Below are 13960 nucleotides of genomic sequence, written 5' to 3'. Positions count from 1 at the left end.
TGCCCGAGTTCCCATCTCCTTCATTTCATCCTAGGCCCCTTCTATACTCTGCCATATAAAATCCAGATTTCCCTTCCCAAAACACAGCATCCAGGACAACCAAATCTGGTGCAGAACCTTAACTGGACAGTATTAAGAATTTTTTTCTTCCTTTTCAGATTTTTCCTCAGGTTAAATAAAAAACCAGTAGAATCTAATATTTGGCAGACTTTATCCCCTCAAAAAGAACTACTTTGCAAATTTCATCTAGTTCTGCCAAACTTGTTATAGTTGTGAGTTGTTTTTTCCATTATACTTAATGAAGAAGACATCCAAGTCTTTAGAGATGAGAAGTTGACCATTCATTTGTGTTCTGAAGTGTCATGCGATCGGTCTGAATTGAAGTTGCTTCCAAGCTGAAGATAGGTTCCCAGACCATGCTCTCCACCAGGCACAACAATACCTTTAACCAGGCCCTATGAAAGTGTGTGAGGCTGTTTGAACAGTCCCACAACTAGGATCCTCTTTTGCAAACACGCAAGCTCTTTTTCAGGCTCATCTGTGTCTTCCTGCCCATGTCTCATCTGGAATGGCTGAGACTGTTGAAGCTTCAGAGGCAGCAATACCAACATGCCATCTGCCTCATCACTTCCTCTTAGGCCCCATCTACGTTGCCATATAATCCTGTCCTGCAGATTATCTGCTTTGAACTGCTATATATGGCAGTGTAGACATATAATCTGGTTTAAAGCAGATAATCTGCATTCTAAAACTGGATTATATGGTCAATGTAAGTGGGGCCTCTGCTGAAATGGGGCAGTAATAAAAAGTAACAGCTCTGAGCAGCGTTCTTCAATTTCCAAGGGCATCTGTTTCTTGAGAATATCATGGTACAAAAAATGTGTGTGCATATGTCAGAGTTGGGCCCCATCTACACTGCCATATCATGCGGTTGGAGCCCCTGGTGGCGCATTGGGTTAAACCTTTGTGCTGGCAGGACCGATGACTTGAAGTTTAGGTTGCTAACATGAAGGTTGCCGGTTCGAATCCAACCCGGGGAGAGCAAGGATGAGCTCCCTTTATCAGCTCCAGCTCCATGTGGGGACATGAATGAAGCCTCTCACAAGGATGGTTAAAAACATCAAAATATCCGGGCATCCCCTGGGCAACATCCTTGCGGACGGCCAATTCTCTCACACCAGAAATGATTTGAAGTTTCTCAAGTTGCTCCTGACATGAAAAAAAAATCATGCATTTTGAACTGCATTATAATGGTCAGTGTAGATTTATATAATGCATCTTGAATGGCATTGAACTGGATTATATGAGTTTACACTGCCATATAATCCAGTTCAAAACAAATAATCTGGATTTTATATGACAGCGTAGAAGCCTAAGAGACCAGAGCAAATATGACAAAACCTGCTGCAATTATTGTATGTTATCTGTTGATAGTATTTACTATGTTGATTCTTGCTGAAAGCCACAGAACAATGTGGATCACTGGATTGATTGAATACCATGACTCAGTTTCCTTAGGTTATAGTCCCAGAGGGGCCACGGCACTACGTACAACAGATCAACTTCTATTATACTGTACAATTCAATAATACAAATGTTGATTTGTCTACATAACAGTCAATATTTGGGAATGTAAGAAGACCCAGTAAAAGGTTTTCTTTAGAGTTGCCAGTGACTTGAGGCACCCAACAGTAAACAATAAAGAAGAGTCTTAGCCTTCTATTAGGGACCAACAATTGTGTATGCGTGTAAGTGAAGCAATGCATTTAAAAACACATTGATGGCACAATATAAGAACTCTTCTGAGGCATACACATTGGAATACGGTATTCATTGTGTTATCAAAATAAAGCTTTCCAAAAAGTACTTTGTAGACTTAGGAAACATTCCATAGCTTTTAGATTTCATCCATTTGACTACAGCATCAAATGGTAAAATATATATAATATAGGTGCTGGATAATTGTTAAGTTGTTTTTAATTGCAACAGATATACTCCGCACATGCTACTCGCTAAATTGGCAGACACACTTTCCATGAGTGCCGCTCTTATTGTTCACAGAAGGTTTTCTGGATCCAGCCATAGTTCTTTATTTTTCCACATAATCCTTCTTGCGACACATAACCAGCGCTAACTTACTTCCAAGCCAAGAAATGTATGCTAGAAAGGAAACATATGGCATTTCATGGTTGTCTAATTAGCTAAATGGACTTTATAACTCTGAAACATTGGCAGTAAGCTTGGTGAGTGTGTGTATGTATGGAGGGGAAATATGAAATTAGGTCTACAGTCCTAGGTAATTTTCAAGTGTAAGCAAACAGAATTTGGGTGCCCCTCCCCCCCCAAACCAATCATTGAAAAATAAAAGCGTTGGATAAGCAAAAATGTTGGATAATAAGGAGGGATTAAGGAAAAGCCTATTAAACATCAAATTACATTATGATTTTACAAATTAAGCACCAAAACATCATGTTTTACAACAAATCAACAGAAAAAGCAGTTCAATACATGGTAATGTTATGTAGGAATCACTATATTTGCGAATTTAGCACCAAACATTGAACTGGGATATAGGGCAGTGTGGACTCAGATAACCCAGTTCAAAGCAGATATTGTGGGTTATTCTGCCTTGATATTCTGAGTTATATGGCTGTGTGGAAGAACACTATTTTAATGCTTATGGTCTGCTTTGGAGCATTTTTAGAGGAGAAACAGGAAGCCTGGAAGGGAAGGGGGAGGAGCGGACTGAATGATGGGCAGCTTCTCCACCCCCTTCCCTTCTCTTCCCGGCTGAGTGCTCTGAGCCAAGTGGCGATGGCCAAGCCTCTGCGCTGAACCGGGATGCGGGGGAGGGGGGGTGCGCAGGAGGCCCAGGCAGGGACAGCCATCCCAGTTCAGCACCAAGGCCTGACCATTGCCACTGGGCTCAGAGCGCTCCTCTGGGAAGGGAAAGGAGGGGCGGAGCCCCTGAATGACAGGCAGCCAGGGGCTGCCAGTCATTCAGGCAGCTCCACCTCCTTTTCCCTTCCCTTCCCGGCAGAGCGCTCTGAGCTCAGTGGTGATGGCCAGGCCTTGGCGTGGAACCGGGATGGCTGTCCCTGCCTGGGCCAGCTGCGCATTCCACCCGCAACCCGGTTCAGCACCGAGGCCGGGCCTTGGAGGTTGGCTCAGAGGGAAATTATTATCAGTAATACTAATAACATACTACTGATAATAATTTCCCAATAATAATTAAGAACATCCAAATAATAATAATATCCAAATAATGATAAATGTTATCAATATAGTATATCTTCCAGTTTTTATCTGCATATTCTAAATTGGTTGCTATTTTAATTCTTAAGGTCTGCTTTGGAGCATTTCAAGAATCACAGTGTTGGAAGACACATCGTGGGCCATCCAGTCGCCACTTAGCTCAAAGCACTCAGCCAGGAAGAGAAGGGAAGGGGGCGGAGCCGCCTGAATGACGGACAGCCGGGTGCTGTCCGTCATTCAGGCTGTTTCTCCCCCTTTCCTTCCAGGCTGAGGCTGAGCACTCTGAGCCAACCTCCAAGGCCCGGCCTCGGTGCTGAACCGGGTTGCAGGTGGAATGCGCAGCTGGCCCAGGCAGGGACAGCCATCCCGGTTCCACGCCAAGGCCTGGCCATCACCACTGAGCTCAGAGCGCTCTGCCGGGAAGGGAAGGGAAAAGGAGGTGGAGCTGCCTGAATGACTGGCAGCCCCTGGCTGCCTGTCATTCAGGGGCTCTGCCCCCTCCTTTCCCTTCCCAGAGGAGCGCTCTGAGCCCAGCGGCGATGGTCAGGCCTTGGTGCTGAACTGGGATGGCTGTCCCTGCCTGGGCCTCCTGCGCACCCCCCCTCCCCCGCATCCCGGTTCAGCGCAGAGGCTTGGCCATCGCCACTTGGCTCAGAGCACTCAGCCGGGAAGAGAAGGGAAGGGGGTGGAGAAGCTGCCCATCATTCAGTCCGCTCCTCCCCCTTCCCTTCCAGGCTGAGGCTGAGCACTCTGAGCAGAGCTCTGAGGGCCAGGCCTCGGCACTGAACCGGGATGTGAGGAGGCACCCTCACAATCCTCCCTTGGTGCTCCAGGCCCCGGTGCTTCAGTGGTGCCCCCCCAGAGGATGGCGCCTTCAGCAACCGCGTAGTTTGCCTACTGGTTGAACCGCCCCTGCCTACAGTCTTGTTGCAGCATTAGTAAAGCTTTGAAATTGTTGTAATTGTCATTTCTCTTCTTCATCTTGCAGGAGCCTAGACCTTTATATAATAAGAGATGCCAGTATTACTCAAGCGGAGTAGGATTCCTATATGATGTCTACCAGACAGAGGTAAAATCATGTTATTTACTCAGTCTGCAGTTGATGAATGGGAAGGCTCTTTACAAGGTGACCAGTAGCAGACATGCTTCCCTGCTGTGTCCCTGGGAGAGTCTTGTTCCAAACCTAAAGCACACACACAGTCTAGATATTTTATTTGTAGCAGGCATATTTGCTTTGGAATCAAAATGATTCCCATTCCATTTTTGTTGTGCAATAGTCCTTGGAATTAGATGAAATTATTTTTAATGAGAATGTTTTTACTGAGTAGCACATTGTCATATGTACTTGTTAATTCTGGTTTACTTTGCTCTCCCCTTCCCTGTTCCAACCACAACTCTCAATTGTAATGAATTGACATAGTCCAAGAATGTCTGTATTTTGTATTCAGACTCTTGTTGTTGTTCTGGAGCCAAGATCAGGAGTCGTCATGTGCAAAGGGAGTTCTGATTGAAATCTCATACTGAAGAAACATTTGTGTTCCTTTTATTGTATGCTTTTCCTGGTTCCTAACCCATATCCTGTTTTTGCCTGTTTCTGCTTTATAGTCATTGCCCCTACCTTTCCCAATCCCTGGCTATTGTCTAATACTGATTTTACTTGTGCATATTATTCTGGACCTATGGGCTCCTATTCTGCACCTATGGGCAGCACAGACCCCTCCAGAGAGGCTCCCCCCACCTCCTGATGCGTCATTTTTGTGCATCAGGAGATCTCTACAGAGGGCTGGTTGACCCAGGGGGCATCTACTCACCCTCTGAGGGAAAGCCCAGGGTCTGGGTTGGGTGTGGGAACAAAATCCTGGGAAGAACTGGGTTAAAATAACCAAGTTCCTCCCAGGATTTAGGGCAGTGCGGAATGACTCTGTGTCAAACTAATCTGTTCTAAGCCATACTTCCTTCCTCTGGAATTAAGCCTTTAAATCCAGCATGTCTTCAGTGTTTAGTTTCTTAGATGTCACACATCCAAACTTGCTCATTTTTTGTAAGTTATTCTAGTTTCTGAATTTAGGTGTTATTTCTTGATGTAGCGTTTTAATTTTTTTTCACTCAGCTTTCCTTCATACTTTATTGAAAGACAAAATTGATTTTCTTCGCTGTAGTACCCAATGGAAAGACCTATTTCAAAGGTATAGCATCTGTAAATTCTAGAATGGTGAGTGCAGGACCAGAAAAAAAGGAAATAAAGAAAATAAAAACAGAATTGAAACTGAAAGGACATATCTTCCAGAATGCCAGACATATGTCATTGCTGAAATTTTCATAATTGAGAAACAGCATCTGGAAAATAGCACTGGTATGGAGGGTTTTATGGATGCCATGGGACCCCTGTGCCACCGCCACATTCCATCCCTACCAATGTTGTATAAGTTCTGCCAATTGTGTTCCTTCAAGTTATTTCCAACTTATGGCAGCCATCAACCCATGCCAGGGTATTCTTGAAGCAAAGAGTGTGAAAACCCAATGGATTTTCATGACCATGTACGGAATAGAACCCTGGTCTCCAGAGGTGTAGTCCAACACTCAAAACACTATGCCGCACTGGCTCTTATGTGCTGCTATTTCAGTACAAAGAAAGAATGACCTTATAACACTAGAGATCTAAGTAGTATTAGTACTATAAATGATATACTTTGTCATACACTTTAGTTTCCATTCCTTAGGGATGTCTTGGTTGTTTGAATGGATGGTATCCAGTTAGTGTCATAAATTTGGAGGTTTCCCTTACATGCAGAACTACAGTGTTACACTGAGTCATACAAGCTTGTGCTGAACTTCATCTATTATCTTAGGGTCCTTTAGACATGCCTGAATCCTAGGAGGAACTGGGATATTATATTTCAGTTTCTCTTGGGATTTAGTCCCCACCCCATCCCAAACCCACTCCCTTCCGGATCAACCTGAGGTTTACCCCCAAAACCTAACTGAGGGACTTGGCTGCATGCTCAGGCCTCTCTGTTGAAAGCTCCTTGTGCGTCAAATAACACATTGGAGGGAGGGGGAGTAGGGAAATCCCAGTTTACTTCAGATTAATTTGAGTTTACCCAAGACAGGTCCTGCATTTTGGGCCTGTCTGGAAGGGCAACTAGTTATTTTCCCGTGCCCAAACTGCTTTAAATGAGTGATGAAAATACTCTTGCTTTGGGTTTTTTTTTTTTTAAAAAAAATCCTGAATTCCTGACTAAACTGCACTTGATCCTATTTCCAAGCATTTTTCCTTGCTTACCTTTTCCTTTTCCTGTAAAAGAAAGAGAAACTAAAAAGTGAGTTTGTTCATTTCTGTTTTACCCCATTTACTGAACACACATTTTCCATAGTAACTGAACAAGAGTTGGTGGAGTTTTCCTGTAAATGGGTTTATTTTGTTCCATTACTTTTGCCAAAAAAAAAACCTATATGCATGCATATAGAACTACTAACCATGCAGAAAAAATGTAAAGCAATTGATTAATCATACTATTCTGCTGCCTAGCTGAATTAAAATACAAAGGACAAAGCCTCTTACTATAGGCAAACTACTTTTCCATGGTTATCCTGACCAACATGTATGTATGCACTGTTTTTAAAGCATGGATGATATATAGTTGCATGAATTGTATTAAAAGATTGCAAGGCAACCGATATAATTGATCAGATGTTGCAAGCCCTTTAATGAGAAAAGTATGTGCAAATAAGAACAACCCTGTTTATAGGCCTGAGAGAGAAGCAGTGCCTATAGGATTTTTGTGCTTTCCCTCATATAGTTTTTGGGACAGTGTAGGACAACATGTAATGGATGCTTACGAGGGACCCCCCCCCCCTTGTTGTGCCCTCTCTCACAAAATCGCCATTTTGTGCCATCCATTAGCCTCTAAGGAAAATGGGGACATTTTACCATATTTTGGGGCTTTCTGGAATATTTAGCCCTTTGCCACGTTATCTGCTTTAAACTGGATTATATGAGTCTACACTAGTTCAAAGCAGATAATCTCGATTTTATATGGTGGTTTAGAAGTGGCCTAAGTCTCACCCCGTATATCCCTAGAATATATTTTAGTGCCAAATTTATTTTGTGGGGAAAAAATGCAAAAAAAAAAATTTTTTTATCCAGGACAGGGCATGAGACCTCCCCCCCACAATATGGTAGAAATCCCCCTCCCAGTTATTTAATCTTAAGGGCCACAAGATAGCTACTGTTAATCCAGAGCAAAATACATATGATTATAGAGTTTTGCACATGAACTAGTGTCCAAAATATCTACTAGCCAGAATAAAGCCCTCTTGGTATTTCCTTTTCCTTCAGGTGACATGTTACACCTTAAACAGCAAGTGTCTGCTGAAAGTGAAGAGCAACACATGCTACTGTTGTGATTTGTACAACTGTGAAAAGTAAGCATCTATGAAGAACTGTTGGTTGGGAGGTTCCTTTCAGCTTATGAGTTTGTCTCCACCAGCGAAATAAATAGGGTGCAATTCGAAGTATTTTTCAGTGGACCTGCTTTTTCAGTGGTGAGAGCCATAATATGGTGACTTTTAACACTGATCCAGGTAGACGCACTAGAAAAGCAAAATTTTCCCTTGAAAACTGTGAAACAAAAAGTGAGTTTTTAAAAAATGCATCATAAAAATGCATTAACAGTGAAAGGGGAAAAAAAGATCAGAACTGGGAAAGAGTGGGGAGTACGAATCTTTTTTACTGAAATGGTCAGCCTCTAAGATTAGCTTCTTTTCCCACTAAAGGAAAACAGTCTAATGTAATCCCAGGAATGTGGCAAACCCAAAGCCTTGCAAAGGAGGCTATTGCCAGGGAAAGTATTCTTCCAGCAGTTATATCCACAGTGCATATTCACCTCCCAAGCAAGTATTTATAATGTTCTCCATAAACTGGGATCAAGAACAAGACTTCCCAATAGTATTAGCTGGCTCTCCAATACAAATCCAGTGGTGGTGAGCCAATCTAATACATCAGTTTGGCCCTTTCTATTGCAATTCACATGGTATGTTTTTAATGGCAACTACAAGCATTGATTTCATTATTCTTTTTGCTTGCTCTGCATGCTTTCATTCAAAAACATCCTCCCCCACAGATGCGCATGCCAGCTCCAGTACCAGAAATGTCATGTTCTGTAACAGATCAAAAAACAAGGCGTGGGGTGGGAAAGCCAGATGAAAAGTAGCATTGTGAATTTTGTTGTCATCGAAAAATTGATCACTTTAACTTTCCAGTAAGCTCTTGGCTTCACATTCAACCCGGATTTTGTGCACACATTTGTCGTTGCTTATTTGGGTTACTGCTTAAGCTGTTATAGTTTTGTACAACAAAAAAAAAATTGGCTGACATTCTACATTACAGTTATGGATGTCTATCCTAGAGTTACGGATTCATAACATCTCTGTATTAATTCTTATTGTAAATCTACATAAATATATTTTAGCCCACCTTAACAGCTAGCAGCTGCACCAGGTGAAGGGTGTCTGTGAATCAGGGGGAAAGGAGTCATTTTTAGCTCTCTCTCACCAGCAAGAGGAGCTGCAAACAGTTTTTTTGTTGCCATCTTCCTCACTGGAGTGATGATGCAAGCATCCTCCTCCTTGTATCCCAATTGCCAGATGTGGCTGATGGTCGTTAAGGTGGTGTTGTGTGGGATAACAGGCAAGGATACATTAGTTATTTATACATTAAATATCAAAGAGAATGCTATATTCTGATTTTGAAATTCTAGCTCATTCTCTCTGATCAGCAGTAAATAGCAGACTCCAGAATGCTGGAACAGAGGAGTTGAAACTCCACCAACCATTATACCTAAACTGTGTTGCGCGTATTGACTCTGAACCTGTATGGTTCATTATGCCATGGTAGTTCTGCATACAGACAAATACTATATTGAGATATATACAGTACCTCTCTCTGGACTTAGCATACAGCCTCACATGGCCTTTCTGTGCCTTTTGTAGACCAGTTGGAGGATCAAAGAAACATTTGGCTATGTCTTTATAGATACAGATGATTACTTCAGCACTGAGGTCTGCTGGGGTCCTCTTGAGGTCTTAGCACAGTTGTAATCATTTCGCATCTGGCTACATGAAATAGCTAGATGCTTTTCCGATCCTGTCCGCTCACTGCAAGGCATTGGGCAGGCATTTGGCTTCAGGAGGAGGGAGGGCTTTGGTCTTTACGTCAGTTGGAATAGCATATACATTTGCTGCTGATGCCAATCCCTTCATCTCACCAGCTCTGAACATGCAACCAGCTACTATGAGTTCCTTGGTGTGAATAGCTGTCAGGATGTGGTTCACTTGTATCGTCTGCTCTGGTCTTCTACTGTCTTGAACATCATTGGATTGTTTCTTGGCATAGTCACAGCAGCCATACTTGGGGCGTTTAAAGATGTGGTAAGTCTTGCAGCCCTTGTGGCATTTCATACTGAAGGGATTTTTCAAACACATGAAAGTGTTTTCATTCCAAGTCATATTGGGCTCTCAAGACCAGGGATACTCAAAGCCTGTATCCGTCTGCAATCCATTGGGTTCTAATCTAAGATGCTGTGAGTGACACCCGAACTATCTATAAGGTGGGAAATCAAGGAGCAGCAAGTTATCATTAATTCTGCCTATTTACAGGTTCTTCCATGCACATTACTTTTTCATCAATTACCACAGGAAAACGCTTAAACATGAGGACTCTTAACAAACACAATACAGGCAGTTCCCAAACATCCGACTTACAGTTAAGAACAGGTCTGAGACAACAGGAAGTGAAAGAAATCTACCCCTCAGAAGGGAAATTCACTCCTGAAAGAGTTACCATGGGGGAAAGGGGTCTCCACTCAAGCTTTAGCACCAATCCTTGTTTTCACAACAAGCCAAATTTTTAAAAATCCAATTATCACAGGGATAGTGAGGTGGAATCTTCTAAACAGGGGCACAGACAGGAAAGCAAACACCACAGGTGTGCCAACTCATCCCTGTTTGGCTGGAGTTACCCTTAAAAATGTACATACGAATTCACTTTAAGAACAAACCTGCCAGCTTTTAGGAATTGTGGGAGTTGAAGTATAAACCACCCGGAGGGCCGAAGTTTGCCCATGCCTGATTTAGATGCATTGGGAAAGAGGTACGGCTCAGCTTGAAAGAATCTTTAGTTTAGTATCTTTAGTTTTTGAGTTTGTAAAAGCTATTTCACACAAGCTGTGACCATCACTTATCCCTGACTGGTTCTTTTGCTTATTCCCAAATGTGACCTGCCCAGCTGCCTATTCATTCATTAACCCACTTAAGCTGCATGTACATATAGCTGGTTCTTAAGAAGTAGCCTGACTGATAATTCAGTTTGAAATTTTGTTTTTCTGCATCTCAACATGCTATTTCACACTGGTAGAGGGTAGAGGCCAGAGGTCTGAGATGGAAAGAAACAGGAGTTCCAGGAAAGGAGGATATGTCACCACAGAGGTCTCCCAGTGCTATCCCATGGACAGTCAGTGGCTGGTTGGGTCAATGAGGGATACAGCTGTTCCTGGAACAATCTGGCTTCCACTGCATAGCCTAGGGAAAGCTAGAAGTATTAGATGTCTCCTTTCTCATATGTCCAAATTATACTTACATTGGCATAATCCCTGATTGTACCAGCTGAAGTCACTGGGAAGATTTTAACCCATGTATAAACATGTATAAACATGTGAGATAGAATGTTCAGAAGAAAGAGGAAACCTTGTTTGTATCTTGATTTGATATTTAAAGTATATATTATACATCTAGAAGATACAAAAACAAAGATGAAAGTAGACAATTAAAGGGAAGCTGAAATAAAGCAATCCAGCTGCACATGGTTCCAGAAACGTCTCCTGAAATAGCTGCCCTTAACATGTTTATGACATACACAAGCACAAGTCCATATTGCCTTTCCATATTTTTTATTGTTGCAAAAATTGGTATTGTCTTCTGCCCCCTAGGACTTGATATCATGCTGTGAAAGCTTCCCATACTTATGACCACTCAATTGCTGGTGGAGAGTGTGGGAAATAGAAGCATCAGGTGATGTTCCTACAGCTGGGTGCAGACTAATGGCATCATCTGCTGAGACCCCAGAGGACATAAATATTCTGTTTGTATCCGATACTCAGCTCAATCAATACCTCACCTTAACTACGGCACTTTATCACAGTCCCTGTCCTATAGGCATTAGTATTATTACTGACATGGTTCTCCACCATATTTATAACTGCTTGATTCCATCAAGCAAGCCCTACCCAGAGTTCCTTGCACAAACCCAGACCCTCTGAATTCCTAGTAACTATTGTTACTCAGGCTTTAAACTGCTGGTGATATGTTTAAACTGTTTTATGTAATATGATGTTTTAATGTGCTAACTATGTTTTTAACTTATGTTTGCTTAGGCCCCGAGGCATATTACACACTGATAAAGATAGAACAGAAGAATATTTCTATCAAGGCTTGTTAGGCAGAGAGAGGCAATTTGAGCAGGCATTCATTTTCACAGTTTCAAGGGTGTGTTCCTGCATTTGAATTCTGAGATCTTTGTGGGCAATAGGTTCACCTAACGTAGCAGCCAATTCCTGCTTATGATATTAACGTGGAATAGTTGCAGCCTGCTACAGCACATACCTTAGGTTGTTTTCTTGCTGTTCAGGATATAAAGAGGAAAATTGGAATCCATTTTGACACAAGGCTTGCATCACAGTTCCTTCCATGTTGCTGAAAATCTTTGTTTAGATTCTTATATTGAGCAAAATAAAAAACAACAAAACAAAGTATGGCAGCAGTTTTGTGCTAGCTCTCATTTTCTAAAGTAAGTTCATTTCAATTCTACTAAACACATGTCAAAATCACTCAAAAGCTTATATACATTGGCTGGGATTCATTCTCATAATTGGACTTGGTTATGTGGGAAACAGAATTACGTAGGTGCACAATGCCTATATCCGATAGAGGATTGCTGTAATGTAACTATTCAGCAGAGCTGGCAAAGGGACAGAGGAGGAATGGAACTGAAATCAGGACCAATGCACTGTAGTCCCCAATGCATATTGTACCCACAATGCATATCAGGTATCCCCCATGAGCACTGGGCTCTTCTGCCATTTTCCTGGTTTTTTTTACAATTCATCCACCAGGTTTTTTTTTAGCACTTCTGCTACTTAATTAAATGCATATAAATGCATGTTAAGAGAATGGTTTTTCAGGATTCTGGGTTCTAAACGCCCTGAGTCCCTTTAGCTACCCTGAGTCCCTTTTGGGAGAGAGAGAGCGGGATACAAATAAAGTTTATTATTGTATTTATTGTTATCTTTTCTGAATTTCTAAAGCAAAAGTGAAACCATAGAGTAACATATTTCCTGAGATGAAAAAATACACTGTATAGCATCAGTAAACAAGAAAATAAACAATATTGTCAAGGCAATACAATGAAGAAAATTTCTTAATATTATTTATATATCCTGGAATCTGGTCTGTTGTTGATTTACTGGTATTTCATTGCAAAAGCAATATGCTGGAGGTTCAGACTATAAGAACACATCATACAGTACAAGGCAAAGCATCCAAGAATGTAGGAAAGCAAGAAGAAGAGAAGCAAGCAGAGTCCTCAAGTTCTTTAAAATGCCTCCTGGCAGAATTGTAAGACTGAATTTCAAGTGAGACATCTCAGGCTAGAAGAACCTGTGGCTATGACTGGAAAATGATGGTTCCACTATTTGCCACTGGATTTATAATTATGGCCACATTATTTGAAAAGCTGGAAAAAGAGCTTCTGAAGGATGGTACTTTTGCTGGCATAGAAGGAGACAGTGAGGTAGAATCATAATAGTTAGACAATATAAAAAACCTTTAAAGCAGTAAATCACCCATGCTTCTGTTCAGACGACATCCAATTCTTGATTTTTGCAAGAGTTCTGAATTTGATATATTACCTTGTTATTATATTGGCAAAGCTCAGCAAAAAACAGAGTAAAAAAAGAGAGAACATTTATGCACTGGTCAGCAATTTCTTTCACGCATAACTACCATAAAATAAACAGTGTATTGAGGTTCTACAGATGCATTAGTATTTGCATGGCTGTACATTCTGGGATTTTTGTACCACCCATATCCTTTTCATAGAAATGCAGTTTCCTTAGACTGCTTGAACTGTATAAAAAATATGCAGGTGGACCTAATGTGCTCACTGTCTTGAATGGCCAGGTTGCAGCCCTCCAGATGTTATTGGACTGCACTGTTTATCATCCTTGATAGTTGGCTATGCTTAAGAACTGCAGGTTAACCTTCCCTCTTTAAATGTTTTTTTGGGTGGGGGCTAAAGGAGATGGATGCTGATTTTTAAGGAATTGAGGTTTTTCTATAACATTGAGCTGACATTTTGCTATAGAATTGCATGTGATGGTCCTATTACTGACAGGAACATTAGTATCGATGTTAGGTTGTGAAAATAAGCAAAACTGATTCACTTCTTGTGCTTCACAGGTACCCGTTCCCCATGTTACCTTCAACTCTGCTCCACTGCCGCAGATTCTTTATAACCCAGCTCAGCAGATTTTAACATACGCTGGATTTTGTCCTTCTGCGGCAGCTGTTCCTCATTATTCCTCCTATCACTTACCCCTTCAGGTAGAGCACAGAAGGACTTCTGTTGCATTGCTTTGTACTAACCTGCCAG

The 13960-nt window shown here is 41.7% G+C and overlaps 1 protein-coding gene across 1 annotated transcript in view; it reads left to right on the top strand.

Annotated features, from left to right (window-relative positions):
* The window catches only part of tmem255b (transmembrane protein 255B), a 59931-nt gene that overhangs the window by 41938 nt on the left and 4033 nt on the right, over positions 1-13960 (top strand). Inside the window, exons 5-8 of the mRNA XM_003218752.4 lie at positions 4244-4324; positions 7595-7680; positions 9525-9684; positions 13768-13911. Coding sequence (XP_003218800.2) covers positions 4244-4324; positions 7595-7680; positions 9525-9684; positions 13768-13911 — 471 coding nt within the window. The remainder of the gene's footprint in view (positions 1-4243; positions 4325-7594; positions 7681-9524; positions 9685-13767; positions 13912-13960) is intronic.

This window comes from Anolis carolinensis, chromosome 3, assembly GCF_035594765.1.
Source record: "Anolis carolinensis isolate JA03-04 chromosome 3, rAnoCar3.1.pri, whole genome shotgun sequence".
NCBI lineage: Eukaryota > Metazoa > Chordata > Lepidosauria > Squamata > Dactyloidae > Anolis > Anolis carolinensis.
This window is presented reverse-complemented; position numbering and strand designations above follow the sequence as displayed.